The 17,418-nt window shown below is 36.9% G+C and overlaps 5 protein-coding genes across 5 annotated transcripts; 2 read left to right on the top strand and 3 right to left on the bottom strand.

Moving 5' to 3' along the window:
* Nucleotides 1-1,986: 1,986 nt before the first annotated feature.
* PHYBLDRAFT_76978 (hypothetical protein) lies at nucleotides 1,987-3,838 on the bottom strand. The gene has a single exon (XM_018443212.1). The coding sequence runs from the start codon at nucleotides 3,824-3,826 to the stop codon at nucleotides 2,411-2,413; it is 1,416 nt and encodes a 471-aa protein (XP_018297125.1). The 5' UTR covers nucleotides 3,827-3,838; the 3' UTR covers nucleotides 1,987-2,410.
* A 1,012-nt stretch (nucleotides 3,839-4,850) lies between these two features.
* PHYBLDRAFT_140982 (hypothetical protein) lies at nucleotides 4,851-7,111 on the bottom strand (the record flags this gene model as incomplete). Its single annotated transcript, XM_018430501.1, has 2 exons — nucleotides 4,851-6,766; nucleotides 6,835-7,111. The coding sequence occupies 2 exons, from the start codon at nucleotides 7,109-7,111 to the stop codon at nucleotides 4,851-4,853; spliced, it is 2,193 nt and encodes a 730-aa protein (XP_018296965.1).
* Nucleotides 7,112-7,562: 451 nt separating this feature from the next.
* PHYBLDRAFT_140981 (hypothetical protein) lies at nucleotides 7,563-9,155 on the top strand (the record flags this gene model as incomplete). The annotated part of the gene is made up of 7 exons (XM_018430500.1): nucleotides 7,563-7,655; nucleotides 7,709-7,812; nucleotides 7,875-8,101; nucleotides 8,192-8,554; nucleotides 8,629-8,692; nucleotides 8,794-8,925; nucleotides 8,984-9,155. 7 exons carry the CDS (start codon nucleotides 7,563-7,565, stop codon nucleotides 9,153-9,155), a joined length of 1,155 nt encoding a protein of 384 aa, XP_018296964.1.
* Nucleotides 9,156-13,304: 4,149 nt separating this feature from the next.
* On the top strand, nucleotides 13,305-14,631 carry PHYBLDRAFT_107085 (hypothetical protein; the record flags this gene model as incomplete). Its single annotated transcript, XM_018427975.1, has 8 exons — nucleotides 13,305-13,506; nucleotides 13,583-13,710; nucleotides 13,802-13,837; nucleotides 13,914-13,977; nucleotides 14,039-14,146; nucleotides 14,218-14,337; nucleotides 14,422-14,489; nucleotides 14,566-14,631. Coding segments are annotated over 8 exons (792 nt in total), but the record flags the coding sequence as incomplete, so codon positions are not given.
* Nucleotides 14,632-14,867: 236 nt separating this feature from the next.
* Nucleotides 14,868-16,760, bottom strand: PHYBLDRAFT_62315 (secreted cell-adhesion lipo protein; the record flags this gene model as incomplete). The annotated part of the gene is made up of 5 exons (XM_018440954.1): nucleotides 14,868-15,100; nucleotides 15,195-15,266; nucleotides 15,323-15,545; nucleotides 15,625-15,743; nucleotides 15,824-16,760. The coding sequence occupies 5 exons, from the start codon at nucleotides 16,758-16,760 to the stop codon at nucleotides 14,868-14,870; spliced, it is 1,584 nt and encodes a 527-aa protein (XP_018296962.1).
* Nucleotides 16,761-17,418: the final 658 nt, after the last annotated feature.

The raw sequence follows: 17,418 nt of genomic DNA, 5'->3' as shown, positions 1-17,418 counted from the left end.
GATTATATAATAGAAATATTCGCTCAGACAAGCTATGTTTTCTTTGTATTTCTTTTGGCTCTAGGTATTGGATTTAGAATTTTTTCTGCCAATTGTTGAGATGTTGTTAAAAGAGGTAAATATTTTATATAAATATATGTAACTAGAGTAGGCATTCGGATTTGAGAGAGTAGTACCAGTACACGAGATAATTGACACTCTATACTTGTTTCTAAAAGTATTATATGCATCGAAAGATCTTTTATAAAATAAAAATAAAAATAAAAAATTCGTTACATATCTTTCTGTATAACAATTGAGCGCCCGTATAACCATCGCTACTTGTTTGGATTATAAGCTTATAGTACCAATATCACTGTAACGCAACGCAGCGCAAAGCAATGAAATACAAACAGCGGAGGTAAGAGGGACATTCGATTTTTCTCGGTTATGCGGGTTCATTATATCTCCGTGATGTCATAGTCCTTATAAGGGGACCTTACTCTCTGTTATATACAGTTGGCAGGCCTTATTTATCAGAGTGATGTTTGGTTTATTTCCAACATAAAAACCAGTGTCGCAAAATGTCAAAAGAGAAAGGTATAGTATATTTTTTTGGATATTTCTCTTTTTATTACTATTATAACTGTGATTATAATTATAACTGTAATTATTAGTTGTTAGGTTTGAGTTTCACGATGAGGAAATTATTTTAAAAAAGGGAAAAAATATTTCTATTCACAGTGTTCACATTGTTTTGGTCTATTTACGATTTGACACACCAAAACTATAAACTTAACCAGCACACATCAATATTTGAGTTCAATTGAATATTAGAATTAATTGAACTTTTTTTTTATATAATTATCATTATTTATAATAATTGTACCTCTTAAATATATATATATATATTTATGTATGTATTATAATAGCAGCTCAGTATAGGCCAACAGCGTAACAAACGATCGAGAAAAAGAAGTTTTGTACGATCGTTAAAGATGTTTTCTGAATATGTTTTGGCAGGCCTATAGGAAATAGACTCTGCGATATTTAATTCTCCGCACGGTAAATATCCAATCACCGAATTTGTGAAATGGTCAAAAATCTTAATTATCGTCTATTTTTCCTTTCCGATCCTCGATCCTCTTTGTCGTGAATCATGCGGGGTTTATATTTTGTATTTTATACATTTTATATATTTTTGTATTTTTACACAAGTTATTTATTTGAAATAAGAAAAAAAAAAATTGTAAAATAGAGTAGGTCCCCATAGCATTAATCTATTACTTGAAAATGCATACAAAAACAGAAATATCCAATTCTTTAAAAATCGGCTAACGGAAAGGAACAAGAAATGGCATTTTGACATAACGGTGAAGATATGTTTAACAAACTGATGTGAACAGTACAACTTGTAACAGTTCCATTTGACCTGCCTTTTTTTTTTCCAACCCTCCCCCTCACTCCCCCCCCCCTTTTTTTTTCTTTCTCTTTCTTTTGTACCTTTTATTAAAATATCTATATATATATATATATATATATATATATATATATATATGAAAACCAAATGGTACTCATACAATCGTTATAGATCCACATGGATAATTATAGAAAAAGATATCAAGAAAAATAAATTTGAAATGTAATACAGTATTAATATATAATTGGGAATGATAGCATTCGAGTGTCAATCATCTGTGAACTCATTGTACACTGTGTATCCATTAATATACATTTAGACTAAACTGTGCTAATGAATAAGCTTGGATAAACGGTGCCATTAGTACAATAGTATCATAAGTATTTGACCGCATGTTGCACGATTGTCATGGCTTTAGAAGCTTTAGTAGCTCATAGAACAATTAATTTTATTTTATTTTTATACATATTCTCCTCTTTTATTACTCACCAGTACCAATAGCAAGCAGCTTGTTTATCTAATAAGAAGCATATTATCTTCAATTAAGAACAAATAAATTCAATATTTCCCTTTAAAAATAGACATGTATTGTATGTATAGACAAAGAGCGCAAGGAGATCATTTTATTATTGAATAGAAGCCGAGCGAACAAGTTTTATGTTGCTGTTTTTTTTTGTTTTTCAAATATAATATATAGAAAATCAAAAGGATATATACAGGAGAGGTACTATAAGTAAGAAGAAGAAGAAAGGAGGGAATGCATGGAAGTTTTTTTGTCGATTATATATATATATATATATATATAATGGCGTGTTGAACGTATTGGTATAGACCTTTTTTTAGCTGATGATCATAATGAGGATGTGGGTATCGGTTGGGGTAAAGAAAATGAGAGGAGGAACTTGGTTTTTGTTGTTGTTGTTGCTGCTGTTGTTGTTGTAGAGGGGATGAATTTGGGAAAATGGTTCTAGATACATGAAAGGGAGCGAATATGATTTGAATGGGGCACATCTACTGTTGCTGGAGAATGGCCTGAGAGATAGCGTGTACTGCAGAGCTGCGACAACGAGTCCATTGAGATTCGAGCTGATTGATCCATAAGATTGCGGTCTCGAGTCTGTCAGAAAGTCGATCTGTAGAAAGGAATGCATATCGCTCTGTGTTGCTACCAGGTAATACTGAAGCTACCCACCAGCAAAGCCGAGAAGCTTCTTTTGGTGAAGGGAGAGGTCCATAGATTTGCTGCATGTTCTCGAACCAGACAGGTCCCAAAAGTCCCTCTGTAGAGATATTGAGGGATGGAGTGGGTGAAGACTGGACCATGTCGAGAATACGTTGGTGAAGTGTGCTGGCGGTGTCATAAGTGGGAGGCATAAATCCAAAATCAATGAGAGCTTGAGCATAGTCATCATTGGCATTGTTGGTAATACGCTTTGAGCAGTGGAGATGATCGTCAACGCGAGGTACAATTTCATCGTCTACGAGAACTTCGATGCTGGCGACCATGCAATCTTCTTCAATTTGGTGGTATTTTTCAATCTTAAAACGATCGAGGCCAATAGCATCGATAATAATGGCGTCGTGGCGATGTTCAACAGAGATGATCTTTACAATTGTACCGAATTGTGCCATGCTTGGGAGACCTTGGTGAACAACAGCCATACAGAGACCATTGTAGCGACTGGATGAAACAATTGCATGGCGCATCTGGCGGAGAAGAGGTGCTGTGAAGATTGGGAAACGGCAAGGTTGGTTAGGAAGAACAAGAGAGCCGTTTGTGAAAAGTGGGATGTCGGTCTCATGCCATTGAGTGACTGAGAGAAAAGGAGAATCGTTTGCAAAAAGGGAGCGGATTGCTCCAGCTGATTGTAATCCACGCTTTACTGACTCTAATAGGTAGTTTGGTGCCTGGGCCTCAAGACTGGCAAATTTGGGGAGAGGGCGTTTGCAGTTCAAGCACTTGTCTGTAGTGACTTTCATCTGGAGAACGCATAGTCTACAAAAAGTGTGGCCGCAGTGGGTTGTGATTGGGTTGACCATTGTTTGTGAGCAACAATGGCATTGGAGCATAGCTGTTGATGATTGGATGACGTGGTCTCCTTGCTGAATATTTTGGATTGCAAGAGAATTCTTGCCATCGTCCATGGAAGTGGGGGTTGGGGGTCGAGAGTAGCAGTCAATAGTGTTGCGAGTAAGTTGAGATAATCCGTGCACACAGGCATCGGTGAAAAGTTGAGGCCCAAACAAATGAGCCTTTGAGGTGCACTGCGATACTGGGCACACAAAAGTTGGTTTGCGTAATAGAGTGGATGGTGGAAGACAAGTTCGACAAACTGTATATCCGCATGAAAGGCTTATTGGGTCAGTGAGGTATTCTTTGCAAACAGCACAAGTAAGTAGGGAAGTGAGTTGGAAGGTAGTGTTCATTGTGTAAGGATGGGAGGAATATTGGAGGAATATTTGAAAAGATAGAAGGCCTTGGTATTTATACAATATTGGATTCTTTGAAAGGGACCATCGAGCAACTGGCCTTTGGTAAAGATCATGGTTTTCCACAGCAATAACCGATCTGTAAAGCTTGGAAAGCCTAATCGAGCAGCCTGATCAGGAAAGGGTTGCGGGTCTCCGATGGAGCCCGATTCGGAGACAACTCCCTTGTCCGTCTTTAATCAGAATGCAATATGCCGCTTTTCTTACAACTACAAACAAAATGCTCCAATCTATGCCCCGCTTAGTGTAGCCTTGTCTGCAAGCTATTGATCGAACGCCTTATCCACACACTACGATCATCGCAAAAAAAAAGTATTTTCATACCATTCGTGCCACATTGAGAGCATACAGGCTTCCTACCCTGCCAATATCCTGGGCCCAAACTTCCGGGCATTTTTTTTTCTGCTTTATTTTCATACAGAACACTATGAAATAGAGCCAAAGAATGGCTTCTCCTCATCCCCTATATACCTTCTTATTCTTCTTCTAGGGGCTATTTACAAATCGGGAACAACCAATAATCTGACCAAATCGTTTAAATGGACAGGTTTGAAATCGCTGTGATGATACTGCACAATTGATGATTTAGACAATGGTCACACAACCAAGGTTTGGCGTTCTTTATGCTAGCGGAATGCTACGAACCCTTGTATGCTTCCAGTATCACCTACTGCTTGCGTTCACAGTATGTTGCTTCGTAGCCGGAATACTTGCAGTGTGTTATTTCTTCCATTGTACATAAAGTAGACTATCATTGTTCTTTGATAAACTATAATCTTGGTTACCATCTCTACCGAAAATATGGTGACACGAAACTACAAACCATGTCTAAACTTATTTTAGACTTTTCTATTTTTTTATTGTAACCATGACAAAACAAATTATTTTTAAAGCAAAAAAAAACAAACAAACAAACAAACAAACTATTGACTATTCATATTTTTAGGGTCATTTTTTTTTTCTATTCGTCATCAAAACTACATCCAAAGCTCAACACGTTAAATACGTTCTTGTTAGGCTCTCTAGCCTGTCCTGGGGATGATTTTGCCGTTGTCCGCTTGGCAGACCGGTCATTTTTAGGCTCGCCCGAGCTTTTGGCCCGTTTTTTGAGATTAGTCTGGCGAGTCCAATATTTAGCTGGAACTGGTCCTTGAGAGAGTGAAGGCAGACCATAATCAAATACTGGGGAGATCGCATGCTCTAGTTTATCAGTGACAATAGCCCACAGGTGACAGAACATTGTCTTGAACTCAGTTGATGAACCCGCTAGAATGCGGCTGAGGTGAGCACCGACGCGAGCATGTTGAAGTGAAGTGTGAATCTCTAACCCATCGTAAGAGGATGCTAATACACCAGTAACCTGGAGATATTGTCCAGGCCCATATACAAGCTGTCCCAAGAGATAAGAGCTATACAGAACAGCCTGGTATTGGGCTGCGAGATGAATGGCACGCTTATTCAGACTCGGCTTAGATCGATCTGGAGAAGGCATATCTGAAGGCGCGAACCCAATATGTGGGCCTAAAGACTTCATTCCTGCTACCAGGAGACCGATTACCTCATGGTTGGCAAGTTGTCTATTGATGTTTTCATGTGAAGAAGTGATGAGATAGCGCAGACAGAGAATAAGTGAATGTAAAGTTGTGTTTGCTTTTGCAAGAATGGCAGGCGTAGTGTTGTGCAAACTTAAAAATAGCTCGGATCGCAATTTGTAATTTTTGAGTAGATCGTCTGCCTTGACTGGCTTATGAATAATATTTCCTATCGCTTCCAAACTCAACCCAGGGACTTCAACAGTAGCCAGATGCTGCTTCTCGCGGAGGTATTCAGTAACAGTCGGTGTAGCGTTTGGATGGACCAATGTGTACAGGTATTGTCGTAAGGACTGGCTCGCGACACAGCTAGATTCCTTTGAAAGGTCTTCAAGGAATATGAAGGACCAAAATGTTTGTGTTTCCACGATGTCCAGGATTTGTCTACTCAACTGACCTGCTTGAAGAAGACTGCTTAGCTCGATGGCCTGTTTTGCTTCTACATCAGTAGTAATCAGAGGTGATGTAGAATCGTAGCGTTCGATAGAGCAAATGATTGCTTGTTCGAGTCCGTCAGCCTTTTCCTGGCGCTGGTTCATGCTGCTGGCAAGAATAATCGGCTTGAGTTCTTTAACAACAGCTCCGATGACTTCCTTATCTATCCCATTTTTGGGTACGATTGTCCGTAGAAATTCTGCGACGTACTTAGGCCATTGAGCACTGCTCTGGCTTTTGAGTCCAAACCCATGGGCAGAACACCACTCCATAATAGGGTACCGTACCATTTGAATATCAAAGTAATCGTTGCCTAGCAATGTACCAAACAATGGTAGCATAGATGTATCGATCCGCAGAAAACTTGCCAATACTTGTGGTTGGTATAGTGTGCCAGATACAATAGGATCTTTGCCAATCGAGAAAAGGTCGAGGGGCAGATATCCCTTACCAAGATGTGGGTATACGTGCATATCTGAATCCTTTGATACCACATAACCGTCTCTTTCTTCAGCCAATTCTGCTACCATTCCATCCGCTTCTCCTCGACACATTATTACTTCAACATCAAGTTCTCTCAGGGTTTGTACAACCACCTCAAGAGTAAGTGGTGGGATAAGATAGAGATCTCCCCAGTATTGGATGGCATCTTCAGGATTTTCTTCGCCTGTCTTGTTGCTGTCATTGATTTGCTTAAGGCTGTTAAAGGTAGAAACGACCTTTTCGATGTAATTTCGATAGCGCTTAATTCGTGTGGCTTCCTTGTCCTGCGGGAGGGCACCATCGAATAAAAAAACGGGGGTGATTCTGGCCTGACGAAGAGCGATGACGTGCGATCTCACCAGATCGGCTATTATTATATACTGACCTGCCACCCTATTGAGCCTTCAAGTGTTTGATCTAGATTCTCCATGTTACCTCCATACGTCCAATCAGTCTTGCATTGAAGTGCATAATGATACACATAGGCGTTGCCATCAACTATAAAACATGAATCCTCTGAATCGTTTTCATTCCAAGATTTATGTTTTCCAAGGCTTGAATGTTCTTGAATGAACGAGGAAAGTCCGTGAATACCCATAGATTCCGATAAAGGTATCTTGACAAGAAGTACACAACAGATGAGGAAAGTGACAGTCACCAAATACCGGAGAGTGAAAAAGGTATTTGGTCTTCTTTCTCTATCATGCATCATAGTCTTCTTCTCCTACCTCATTCCTAACCGTATATGGGTGCATTATTGAGTGTTATTGCTCTTCCTGCTGTCGGGTCTATTGGAAGCTGTATTGTTAGCTGTTGCTCTGCTGCGGCCTGCTCATTAGCTTGTCAAAAGTATGAAGACTACGACTTGTTTTTTGGTGTCTTTCTGTTACTGAGATCAAAACTATCTCTTTCTGTTTAGCTGTCTCTCTAGCCACTCTATTCTCACTCGCAGCTTATATGTCGTGAGTTTTTTTATGGTATTGTATTTATTGATTCTTGTATACTAATCTTTTCAGCAATGAAAATATGTGTCTTAGGTCATATTCATATTCAATACCATAGTAAGTACTATTTTCATACAAAAAAAAGAGGAAATTTTATTGAAGCAATATACACACGAAACAGTTAAATTAAGTTTAGAACTATAGATTGCATGGTTAATGATGTCTGACTGGGCTGTCAACTTGCTCTCGAGCCGTTTGCTTGGATATCTTCATATGGAATGTCAAGACGCGGCATGTTATGGTGTTGTTGCTGTGAGTGTGTGAAACACATTATAAATAAGACTTGGTTTAATTTTTAATGATAGGCTCACAAAGTGTGCTTTGCTATTGTTATTTTTCATATGCTGTTGGGATTATTGGTACTTGGAGTACGGGACAGCCGAGAGAAAAGGGCGGTGATTCAAAATGGGTAAGATTAATAAAGCAAAGAAACGCTTAGCCAAGAGACAAAGAGCTAATGAATCATTGTAGTGGATGGGGGTTTAAAGTGATATTTTGGCTTGGACTTGTGACAGGATCTATTTTTATTCCCAATGAATTTATATTTGTGTGGGGAAATTACATTTCTTTGATTGGTGCCTTCCTATTCATCATCTTTGGCCTTCTACTTTTGCTGGATATTGCTCAAGCATGGACAGAAATATGTCTAGATAAACTGATGGCATCTGAAAATAACCGATGGAAATACATGTTAATTGGTAAGAAGAAGAAGAATAGAAAACTGAAACGAGCACACGAACATTTACGAAACGACAAATAATACCTACTTTTATTATAATAATTTAAAGGTACAACTTTGAGTCAATTCAGTGGAATGACAACCCTGACAGGACTCTTGTACGGCTTTTATGGAACCAATGGGTGCACTCTTGATTTGTTTCTCATATCCTTCAACTTGGCCCTTACTCTGTTTGTCACCCTGCTTTGCTTTTTTCCTGCGATTCAAGAAGCTAGCCCCCAATCTGGGCTATCTCAAGCATCGATTGTAACATTTTACTGTACATATCAAGTATTTTCTGCAGTAGCTAATCGGGGTAACGATGAAAGCTGCAGTCCTCAATCAATAGGATTGGAGATAGTAGCAGTTGTACTTGGCACTGTAATTTCTTTTGCTATATTGGTCTATTTAGCCACTCGCTCAGGGAGTCAAGGTAATTTCAAAGTCAATTAATGGATTTGCAAATAGTGTACGCGATTGATTGTTGTTTTACAATAAATATTCTAGAAATACCCTACGACGGAGAACGCGGAACGAGTCGCGAATATCTAGTCCAGTCGGTTGACCATGGGTAAACTAGTAAAAGATATACTTAAAAGTTCAAATGAAGCTAAAAATAAAACTAAACTCGATATGTGTTTGTACAAATGTGACCTTTAACTTTCATATCAGGACAATACCACGATCTAATCTAGATCGATACGATGAACAAGAAGAGCTTTCAGGAACAGTTTATAGTTATTCGTTCTTTCATTTCATTATGGCTATTGCGGCGATGTATGCAGCTCTACTTATTACTCGATGGTGAGTGAATATTTGAACAATCAAGATTTATTAGTAGTATTCCTAAAACAGGTCACAGGAATAAAATTGTAGTCGAAACACAGCCCACGGAGCTTGTGAAGATTGAGCACACATATGCTGCAGTGTGGATAAAGATTGTTTCCAGTTGGATATCCTATGCTCTATATGTGTGGACACTTGTGGCACCCATTATGATGCCAGATCGGTTCCTAGTAAGTTCGTCATTATAGACAATAGCCATTATACAATGAGCTGATTTGTTTGTTTGTACTCAAGGACTAGATCTCGCTTGTCTCATGCTGATATGTGCCGCAATTTTTATTTTTCTTTTAATCTCTTTAAAAAAAAATACCTGTATTTATTTTCCATTTCTTATTAGATATAAAACAGGCTTTAAATTTTAAGACTTTTTAGATGATTGCTTCTAAAATAATCATGAACATAGTAAAGTACCCGAGCCAAGCCTTTGTATGGTATTTTAAAAACATTTAGTAGGCCATTTTTTAAGCATTTTATTAATGGTGGCATAAGAAACAGTTTTTGCCTTTTTTTCTATTGTATTATATATAGTCACCCTATTCGAAAAAGAAAAAGAAATGAAACCCTAAATCAAATGATGAGACTAACAAGCAGGTGGGTTGCTCATCTGAAATTTTGACTGTATAAATTCGACTCTGTGTTAGCTATCAAGTGATTGTCTTTTAAGCTATAGCTAAAGAATATATAGATACATAAGATATCTTCCGCCTTTCAAATTGTAAAGATTAATAAGGCAATTAAATATATGTGTATCTAATGTAGACTTCCCCACCTTTATGTCAATACCTTTCATCGTATTTATCTACATTCATTTTTTCGTTTTCTTTTATTTTCTTCCATTATCAGTCGATATTTTGCTTTTTAAAGAAAGTGCCTATGTGTGGTAATATTTTTCTTTTCTATTTAATACCTGACTCTGTATTTCAACCGAAGTTCTACCAATTACTCTAACTAATTAGCTTTATTGTACCATATCTATTTGACCTACTAAAGGATGGTGCTTTATTACTAGCCTTGCAAAGTACTAAATAAGCTAAAGTTTTTGAAGCTACCTTTAAATACATCGCACACAATACAATATCTAACCCCATAAAATAGGATCTAAATATTATTATTAAGCATCAAGCTATTGTTAATAGTGAAGACAGAATATTTTTATTTTGTAATTATATACGTCTTTACATTGAGTTACTGTTATCGTTCAGTCCTCGCAAGATTTGCTGATATAGAAGTTTTTTTTTGGAGGGGGAGGGGTATGCACTTTTCCTAGCATCTTGGTATGTATTAGAATACTTGAGCATCGTATATATCCAATACTTTTTTGGTTTTATTGACACTGTACTGTTATACCCAATATTGTACCTTTTTTTTTTTAATAATTATGTGAAGAGTCGTGATTAAGTAAGCATCTCTTTCCATGGGGAAACGGTTGTTCAAGTTTGCTAATATCAGAAACTGCTAGGTGCCATCTTCAATAGTCAGTATGTAATTACTATTTTTTCTGATAGAAAAAAAAAAGCATCATGTAACTTGGAATCTAATATAATGATTTATTTGATAGTTGCTTAAGGTAAAACCTTGATATGATACAAACCTTTCTTTATTATTATTTATCAGTCTGAGCCGTCAGCGTACTCAGTATTCTTCCTTTTAAGCTTTGGCCGTTTTAGTTACAGTTGGTCGTTCACCCAAATTGCCAGTGCGTTTTCCATTATATTAATTGGGACAATATACTTTTAAACAGAATTTTTTTTTTGTTCTTTCTTTTTATAAATACATTAATGATCTTATTTTTACTATCCCAGGCACTCTCGATGAATTCGGTTGAAATACTAAAGTCCTCTCAAAATCAGTTTGATTTGTTACTTTATTTCTATTTTACAATCGGCAGTAGGCTCTTTGGGTAAATTATAATGTTCGTCCTTCCTTACTCACTTACTTACTTGTAGTTATACTTGTAAGACACATACCTTTATTTAGTCTGATAAGACCCTAGCCTATCTACATTTCTCAACTCCTTAACTTGACACAAACCGCCTGTTCTATCATACTGGCATGTTATTATGCTTCTCCTTTTCCGCTCCTAGGATATTGATATGATTTCTCGTGTTTTTTTTAAAAAAATATACAGTTTCTATAAACTTATATATACTTCATACCCTTTTAAAGTACGTCTTTTATTAAAAAGTTAATCAAGTACTAAAGCTCTATCTATTACTATAACTAGGTCTCGTCCAAGATGTGATGAATGTATTTGCATCACAAATGAGAAGATTTTAATACAGGTTTAAGATCTTGCGCTTATATAATTACTTCTAATTCGTGAAATTACTCTTCTCCTCACAGAGATTCGTTTATATCTTGGGGTATACAAGAAAATTCCCTTGATATTTTTAATGCGTTTTAGTCATTGTCGGCAGAAGGGATTTTTGAAATATAAGCCTTAACACCTAGTGGAAGGTCAGAGCATGCTATGGACACATATCATATTGATAAGATCTGATTTGAACTGGGACACACGCCCTTGAAAGCCAATATCATTATTATCTGTAGTGCTTTTTCTATTCCAAAATGTAAGTGAATACTACCGACACTTAATTTTCTGATTGTGGCATCCAGTCAACCTTTATAGCTCTCAGTCAATTCAAAATAAATTACTATCGATATAGGTATATGGCTTTTAACCTTCTCAATACCCCTTGGGGCATTATTCCTGATAACAAATAAATGGATTAAATATTTATTTTGCTTAGTTTTATATTTGCATATTACATGTTTCTACAGTATATTATCTCAATGGCACCTGGTGCTTGACGCTATTGGACTGTCAATAAATCAATACTCTTGCCAGAAAAATCGGATGTTTCCAAATTTACATCTCGCAGTAAGTTATATTTTAAGTTTTTTTTAAAAGAAAAAAAAAGACCAGGATATATGATGATATTAAGCATACATATTTCTTTTCCAATTAACAAAGTAGATGGTCATTCTGTGCATGTCATATTTAAAAAGATTATAGAATCAAGAAAATAATAAATCACAATGATAGTTATTAAGCCCTTGTATTTTCAATAAAAGCTTATGACAGTAGAAACATACACACAAACGTGTATAGTATATAAGGTATTACTGTTCCTTGTGATAGTAGATCAGATTTCGTTAATATGAACAGAGTTGTAAATATGCATTACTTTTTGTAACTCATAGGTTTGAATAAAGTAGCCGGAAATAGTATAAAACGTCTTTCAACTTTGTATCGATGACTATTAAGCATTTTCTAGATGGAAAATAGCAAGTCATATGTTAAACTTCTCTTATTATTCTGAGAACATTACATATACATATATACATCAATCTCCTTAAACTATTTTGTAAGCCATATTTATTTACTTTTATGTCAAGGGATATTATGTATGTATACACATGCAGGCAAATAACCAACTGTCTCAAGTGTATTCCTTCAGGCTGGCTCAAATTCTCTGTTTTTTTTATTATTTATTAAACAGTAAAAGCAATATGCCTAATTCTCTAATATCCAACAGTTTTGTTTTCGGCTTGAGCTTGAATAAGATGGAGCTAGCAACAAAAAATATATCAAGTCTTGTCCTGATAAATTGAGCTACATGTAATAGAAAATTTAGGTATCTGTATTATACGGTTCTATGGATCCTATGTGAATTACCATATAAAAATGGAATAAATTTGAAAATCTTTATGATTTTGACAGTGTTTGTCTATGTAAGCTCTGGCTTTTTCTATTGGTTTATTTTCTTTGAACTCTAGATACCCCGGCCTTTGAATGGCTTTTTTTTTGCACACACGCACGTATATATAGAGAGCAATATTTGAGTTTTATACGCTCATACTCTTGTAAGTAATATAATATATCATATACTAGAGTCTGATATTTCTGTAAATGTTAACGAGTACCTTTGGCTTGTATTTCAAACTGGCACATCAAATACTGTATGAATATTATATAAAAGAGAAAAGGGGCGGAATATTTTTGATCTTTCCATGTGAAATCGGATAAAATAAAAATATATAAAAAAAAATAGGAACCCCGTCAGTGCTTTAAGAACCTGGGGCAAAAGCGCGTCCCCTAGACAAAGCACCTTTCTCCTTCTTACTTCATTATGCTCAGAACTCTCGTTGGCTCCGCTATCCTCAAGCCCCTCTCTACCCAGACTGCTGCTCGTACATTCAGCACTGGATTGGCCTTGAAACGTAAGTAAAACGATCAAAGGAATGCAGTATCATAAAGTTTTTCCTTTTAAAACACGCGAACGTGGATTTGATGCGTCTACTTTTTTTTTCTTTTTGGTAAACCAGAGGCTGCATCCACCGAGTCTCCCAAGCAATACGATAACATCTTGGTTGAGACTAAGGGAAAGGTCGGCCTTATTACCTTGAACCGTCCCAAGGCTCTCAACGCTCTCTCCAGCCAGTTGTTTGTCGAAATCAACGAAGCTCTGCGTAGTTTTGATGCTGACAAGGATATTGGTGCCATGGTCATTACTGGCTCTGAAAAAGCTTTTGCTGGTTAGTAATATTAAATACAAAGTAGGGGTGAGTAAGAGAAATTGGCAGAAGTGTTGATTATTTTTTATATATTAAGCCGGTGCCGATATCAAGGAAATGAAGGATAACACTTTCATTGACAACTACAAGAAGAACTTCTTGGGTCACTGGGCTGAAATGACTGAGATCAAGAAGCCCATCATTGCCGCCGTCAACGGCTACGCTGTAAGTTGGCTAAATTTCTCACGCTTCCGGTTGAAAATTCATACCAAACTGTGAGGGTCCTTTACTGATTTTGATTTATTTATTTTTTTAGCTCGGTGGTGGTTGTGAGTTGGCTATGATGTGCGACGTAAGTAGTACAAAAGCTTTGTGTTTGTGTTATGAAAGTAGATTGACCGTGGGGAAAATGTGTACAATTTGCTTAGATCATTTACGCGGGCGAGAAGGCTATCTTTGGTCAGCCCGAAATCAAATTGGGTGTCATTCCCGGTAAGTAATTGAAATAAGTTAAAGTGTATAGCTTATATTCATTTGACCTTATTATCTATAGGTGCTGGTGGAACTCAGCGTCTTGTCAAGGCTGTTGGAAAGTCAAAGGCCATGGAAATCATTTTGACTGGCTCTGTCAACCTTAATGCCACCGAGGCTCTCCAGTATGGTATGCTGATTATATTGAACAAACCCACATAAATCAAAAGCGTTTACTTACGCGTGATGCATACTATGTAGGCCTTGTCAGCAAGGTTGTACCCGCTGATCAGCTTGTCGATGAAGCTGTCAAAACCGCTTCCAAGATTGCCAGCATGGGACAGCCTTCAGTCCAGATGGCCAAGGAGGCTATCAACAAGTGTAAGTTATCATTATATGGTGGATGAGATAAAAGGATATTTTTTATTTTTATACGGGATTAATTTAATATTGGACTTTTATTAGCTTTCGATGTTTCTCTGGATGCTGGTCTCAGATGGGAGCGCATCTTCTTCCAGGCTCTCTTTGGCACAGTACGTATATCAGCTTTATATGCTAGTCAAAACTGCCCTTTTTCTGGTTTACTCATATATGTTTTGCTTTTTTTAGGCTGATCAAAAAGAAGGCATGGCTGCTTTTACAGAGAAGAGAAAGCCCACCTTCACAAACGAGTAAAAGAAGCTATACTCTGTAGTTTCTCATTAAAAAAATAAACAGTTTAAAAAAATATACATAAAATCATACCACCATTTGGAACAATACAAACAGGGAAAAACGTTTTTTCTTTTAATAAAGAGATATAGCTTTATATAAATATAAATATATATATATATTACATTTCATTTAAGATTGTGTAAAGGGTTTGTAAGCTCTTATACTTGAATTTTAGGTAATTAAATTGATTCTAGTAATTATGTCTGAGGAAGAGGTGTTTCTGGGTTGGGCTGACTAGGCTGATCATCTTGGTTGGACTGGCTGGGCTGCATAGGTTGGTTAGGGTCAGCAGTATTAGAGGGGACTACGTCTGTCTGGCTGGGTTGAACGTTTCCATTGCTTTGAGTGGGCTGAACGTTCTGGCTCGACTGAGCGTTCTGGCTAGGCTGTGTAGCTTGAGTTTGGTTGGTTTGAGCCTGAGGTTGAAGGACTTTTTTTAAAATATATATATATATAGATATATATTTGGGGTTAGTATAAAGATAATCCAGTTGTATAATCTAAAAGTAGTCTATGATATTTACCTTGGTCAATCAAGTGCATTACACCATTGTTGAACAGTACATTGCTTTTAACAATGTGAGCGGTGTTGTTAACTAAAAAGTTATTTGTTAGCCGGGGAGTTATCAATGTATATAAAGAAAAAACGTACGAGTGATAACAGAGCCATTGTTGCTGACGGTAACAGGGAATTGGGCACCATTCATGGCACTCACTTGGGCAGTACCGTTACCACTAGTGGCCTCAGTGAAATTGGTAGTGTAGTAAAGTCCTTCAAGGACGTGAGTCTGCATCAAATTCATCAAGGTCTGGTTGTCATACTTCTTGTAATCAAACCCATTGAGAGCCTTATCGGTCGGTGCAAATAGAGTAAACTAAACAAGATTTATACAACATTTATAGTTATAAGCAAAGCAGAGCAAAAATAGCGGCATTATAAAAATAGAGGCTTACGTTATTGGTGGAATTCAATTGAGCAGCAATTTGAGGGTACTGCAAAAACAATTTCTTAAAGTCAGAAGTAGATGTGACGTTGTCAATAACATTAGTAGGAGAGACGGGAGGCACAAGGACTGCAAAATAAAGAGGCGCGAGTTTTTAATTTTAGTTAGCAACATGTAATTTATGCAAGTCTAATGTGTGTGTGTATTACCTTTGTCAATAATATTAAGTCTTCCGTTCGAGGCAATAATATCTCTTAAGAGCACATTAGCAGTAACTTCACCATTTCCAACTCTGTAACCAACTGGGATAGTATAGGTACTGTTGGCAGTTTTGTTACCACTGCTAGTATTGTTCAGAACAGTGACAAAGGTGCTATTATAATCAGTGACATTGTAGAAAGATTGGCCACCGGAAGAAGCAACAGAGATATGGGTGTTACTTGGTGTAGTGCTGCTTGATGAAGTAGTGTTCCATAGTGTGTTATTGATGATAGTTGTATTACTGTCAATAACCAGAGGCAAGCCATTTTCAAACTTATTTACAGTTTCATTGGTGACCATCGAATTGGCGACATAGGTGAGGTTATCCTGGACAGGAATTTCGGACAAATCAAAAGTATTGTTGACAATGTGGTACTTAATCAATTCGATAAGAGTAAAGTTCTGGTCTTTCAAAAGAGTACTGTTCCATGGGGATGTCCATTGAGTGGAATTGGTTTCAGTGGAATTATCCTGGGTTTCATTCGTTTCGGTTGCATGGATAACATTATTGCGGTGTTGCAAAATGTCCGGGCGAACCACGTATAGTTCTTCAATCATGCGAGTATGGGCGGTACCAGTCTTAGTGCTGTTGTGGGCACCGGATGTAGTATTATGCCCAGTGGTTGAGTTGGAATTGGTGGAATTGGCGAGTTGGATAGCCTGGTCCAGCGCTTCGTCAGAAGGAATAAAAACTGTAAGGTTTCCAGGTTGAGACAAGAGATCGACCACAGGCTGGAAATCAGGAGAAGACTGGAGATACTGGGCAAACTTGTAAGAAGGACTAAGCTGCGATGTGTTCAGAATTGAGAAAATGGAACTATTACTGAGTTGAGCAGTAACCACTGTAGCACCCAAGGCCATAGCTGTAACGACTTTTCCTAACATATTTATTATTTTTAACTATTTTTTCCAAAATAAATAAATAAATAAATAAAGATAAAGAACTTTTGGACTTTGAAGTTTTTTGAGGCTTTATATATTCTTGCGACAATTTGTTATCACTCAAGATCTGATCGTATTTCCTGCACTATCTGTCACTTGGCCAATTATTCAAGAGGCATGTTTAAATCAATTTCATGCAAGAAATAAAATCTTACGCACAAGTGATGCCCTGGAATAATATTTAGTGCCGTTGGATCATAAACGCCATGTTTTTAAAGAGCAAAAATAAACACAAACTATGTGATTAATTTTAAGGCTTGGCAATGTCATTTTGCTATTATTCATATTTAATTTTAAAATTAAAAACCATTATGTATATAAAAAAAAAGAAGGCTATGTACTTTAAAATTCTAATCGTTTTTCAAAATGTTAAATATATCGATGTCAAAAATAATATTATCTAAAAGCAAAAGATTGATCAGAAAGGTATGTACCATGGTTTTTCAACATCGGATCAGCGTCCCCTTGGGGAGGCCGCACCATATTAGCCAGGGATAATTGTATATCATCATATCAATCGGCATTCAACCTCAGATTTATTGATAATTAAGAAATTTTACAGTTCAATAGCATATTGAGCCTGCGGTCTGCTTCATGTCAT

This window comes from Phycomyces blakesleeanus (genome assembly GCF_001638985.1).
Source record: "Phycomyces blakesleeanus NRRL 1555(-) unplaced genomic scaffold PHYBLscaffold_3, whole genome shotgun sequence".
Classification (NCBI taxonomy): Eukaryota; Fungi; Mucoromycota; class Mucoromycetes; order Mucorales; family Phycomycetaceae; genus Phycomyces; species Phycomyces blakesleeanus.
Note: the sequence above shows the minus strand (reverse complement) of the source record. Positions and strands in the feature narration are given on the sequence as shown.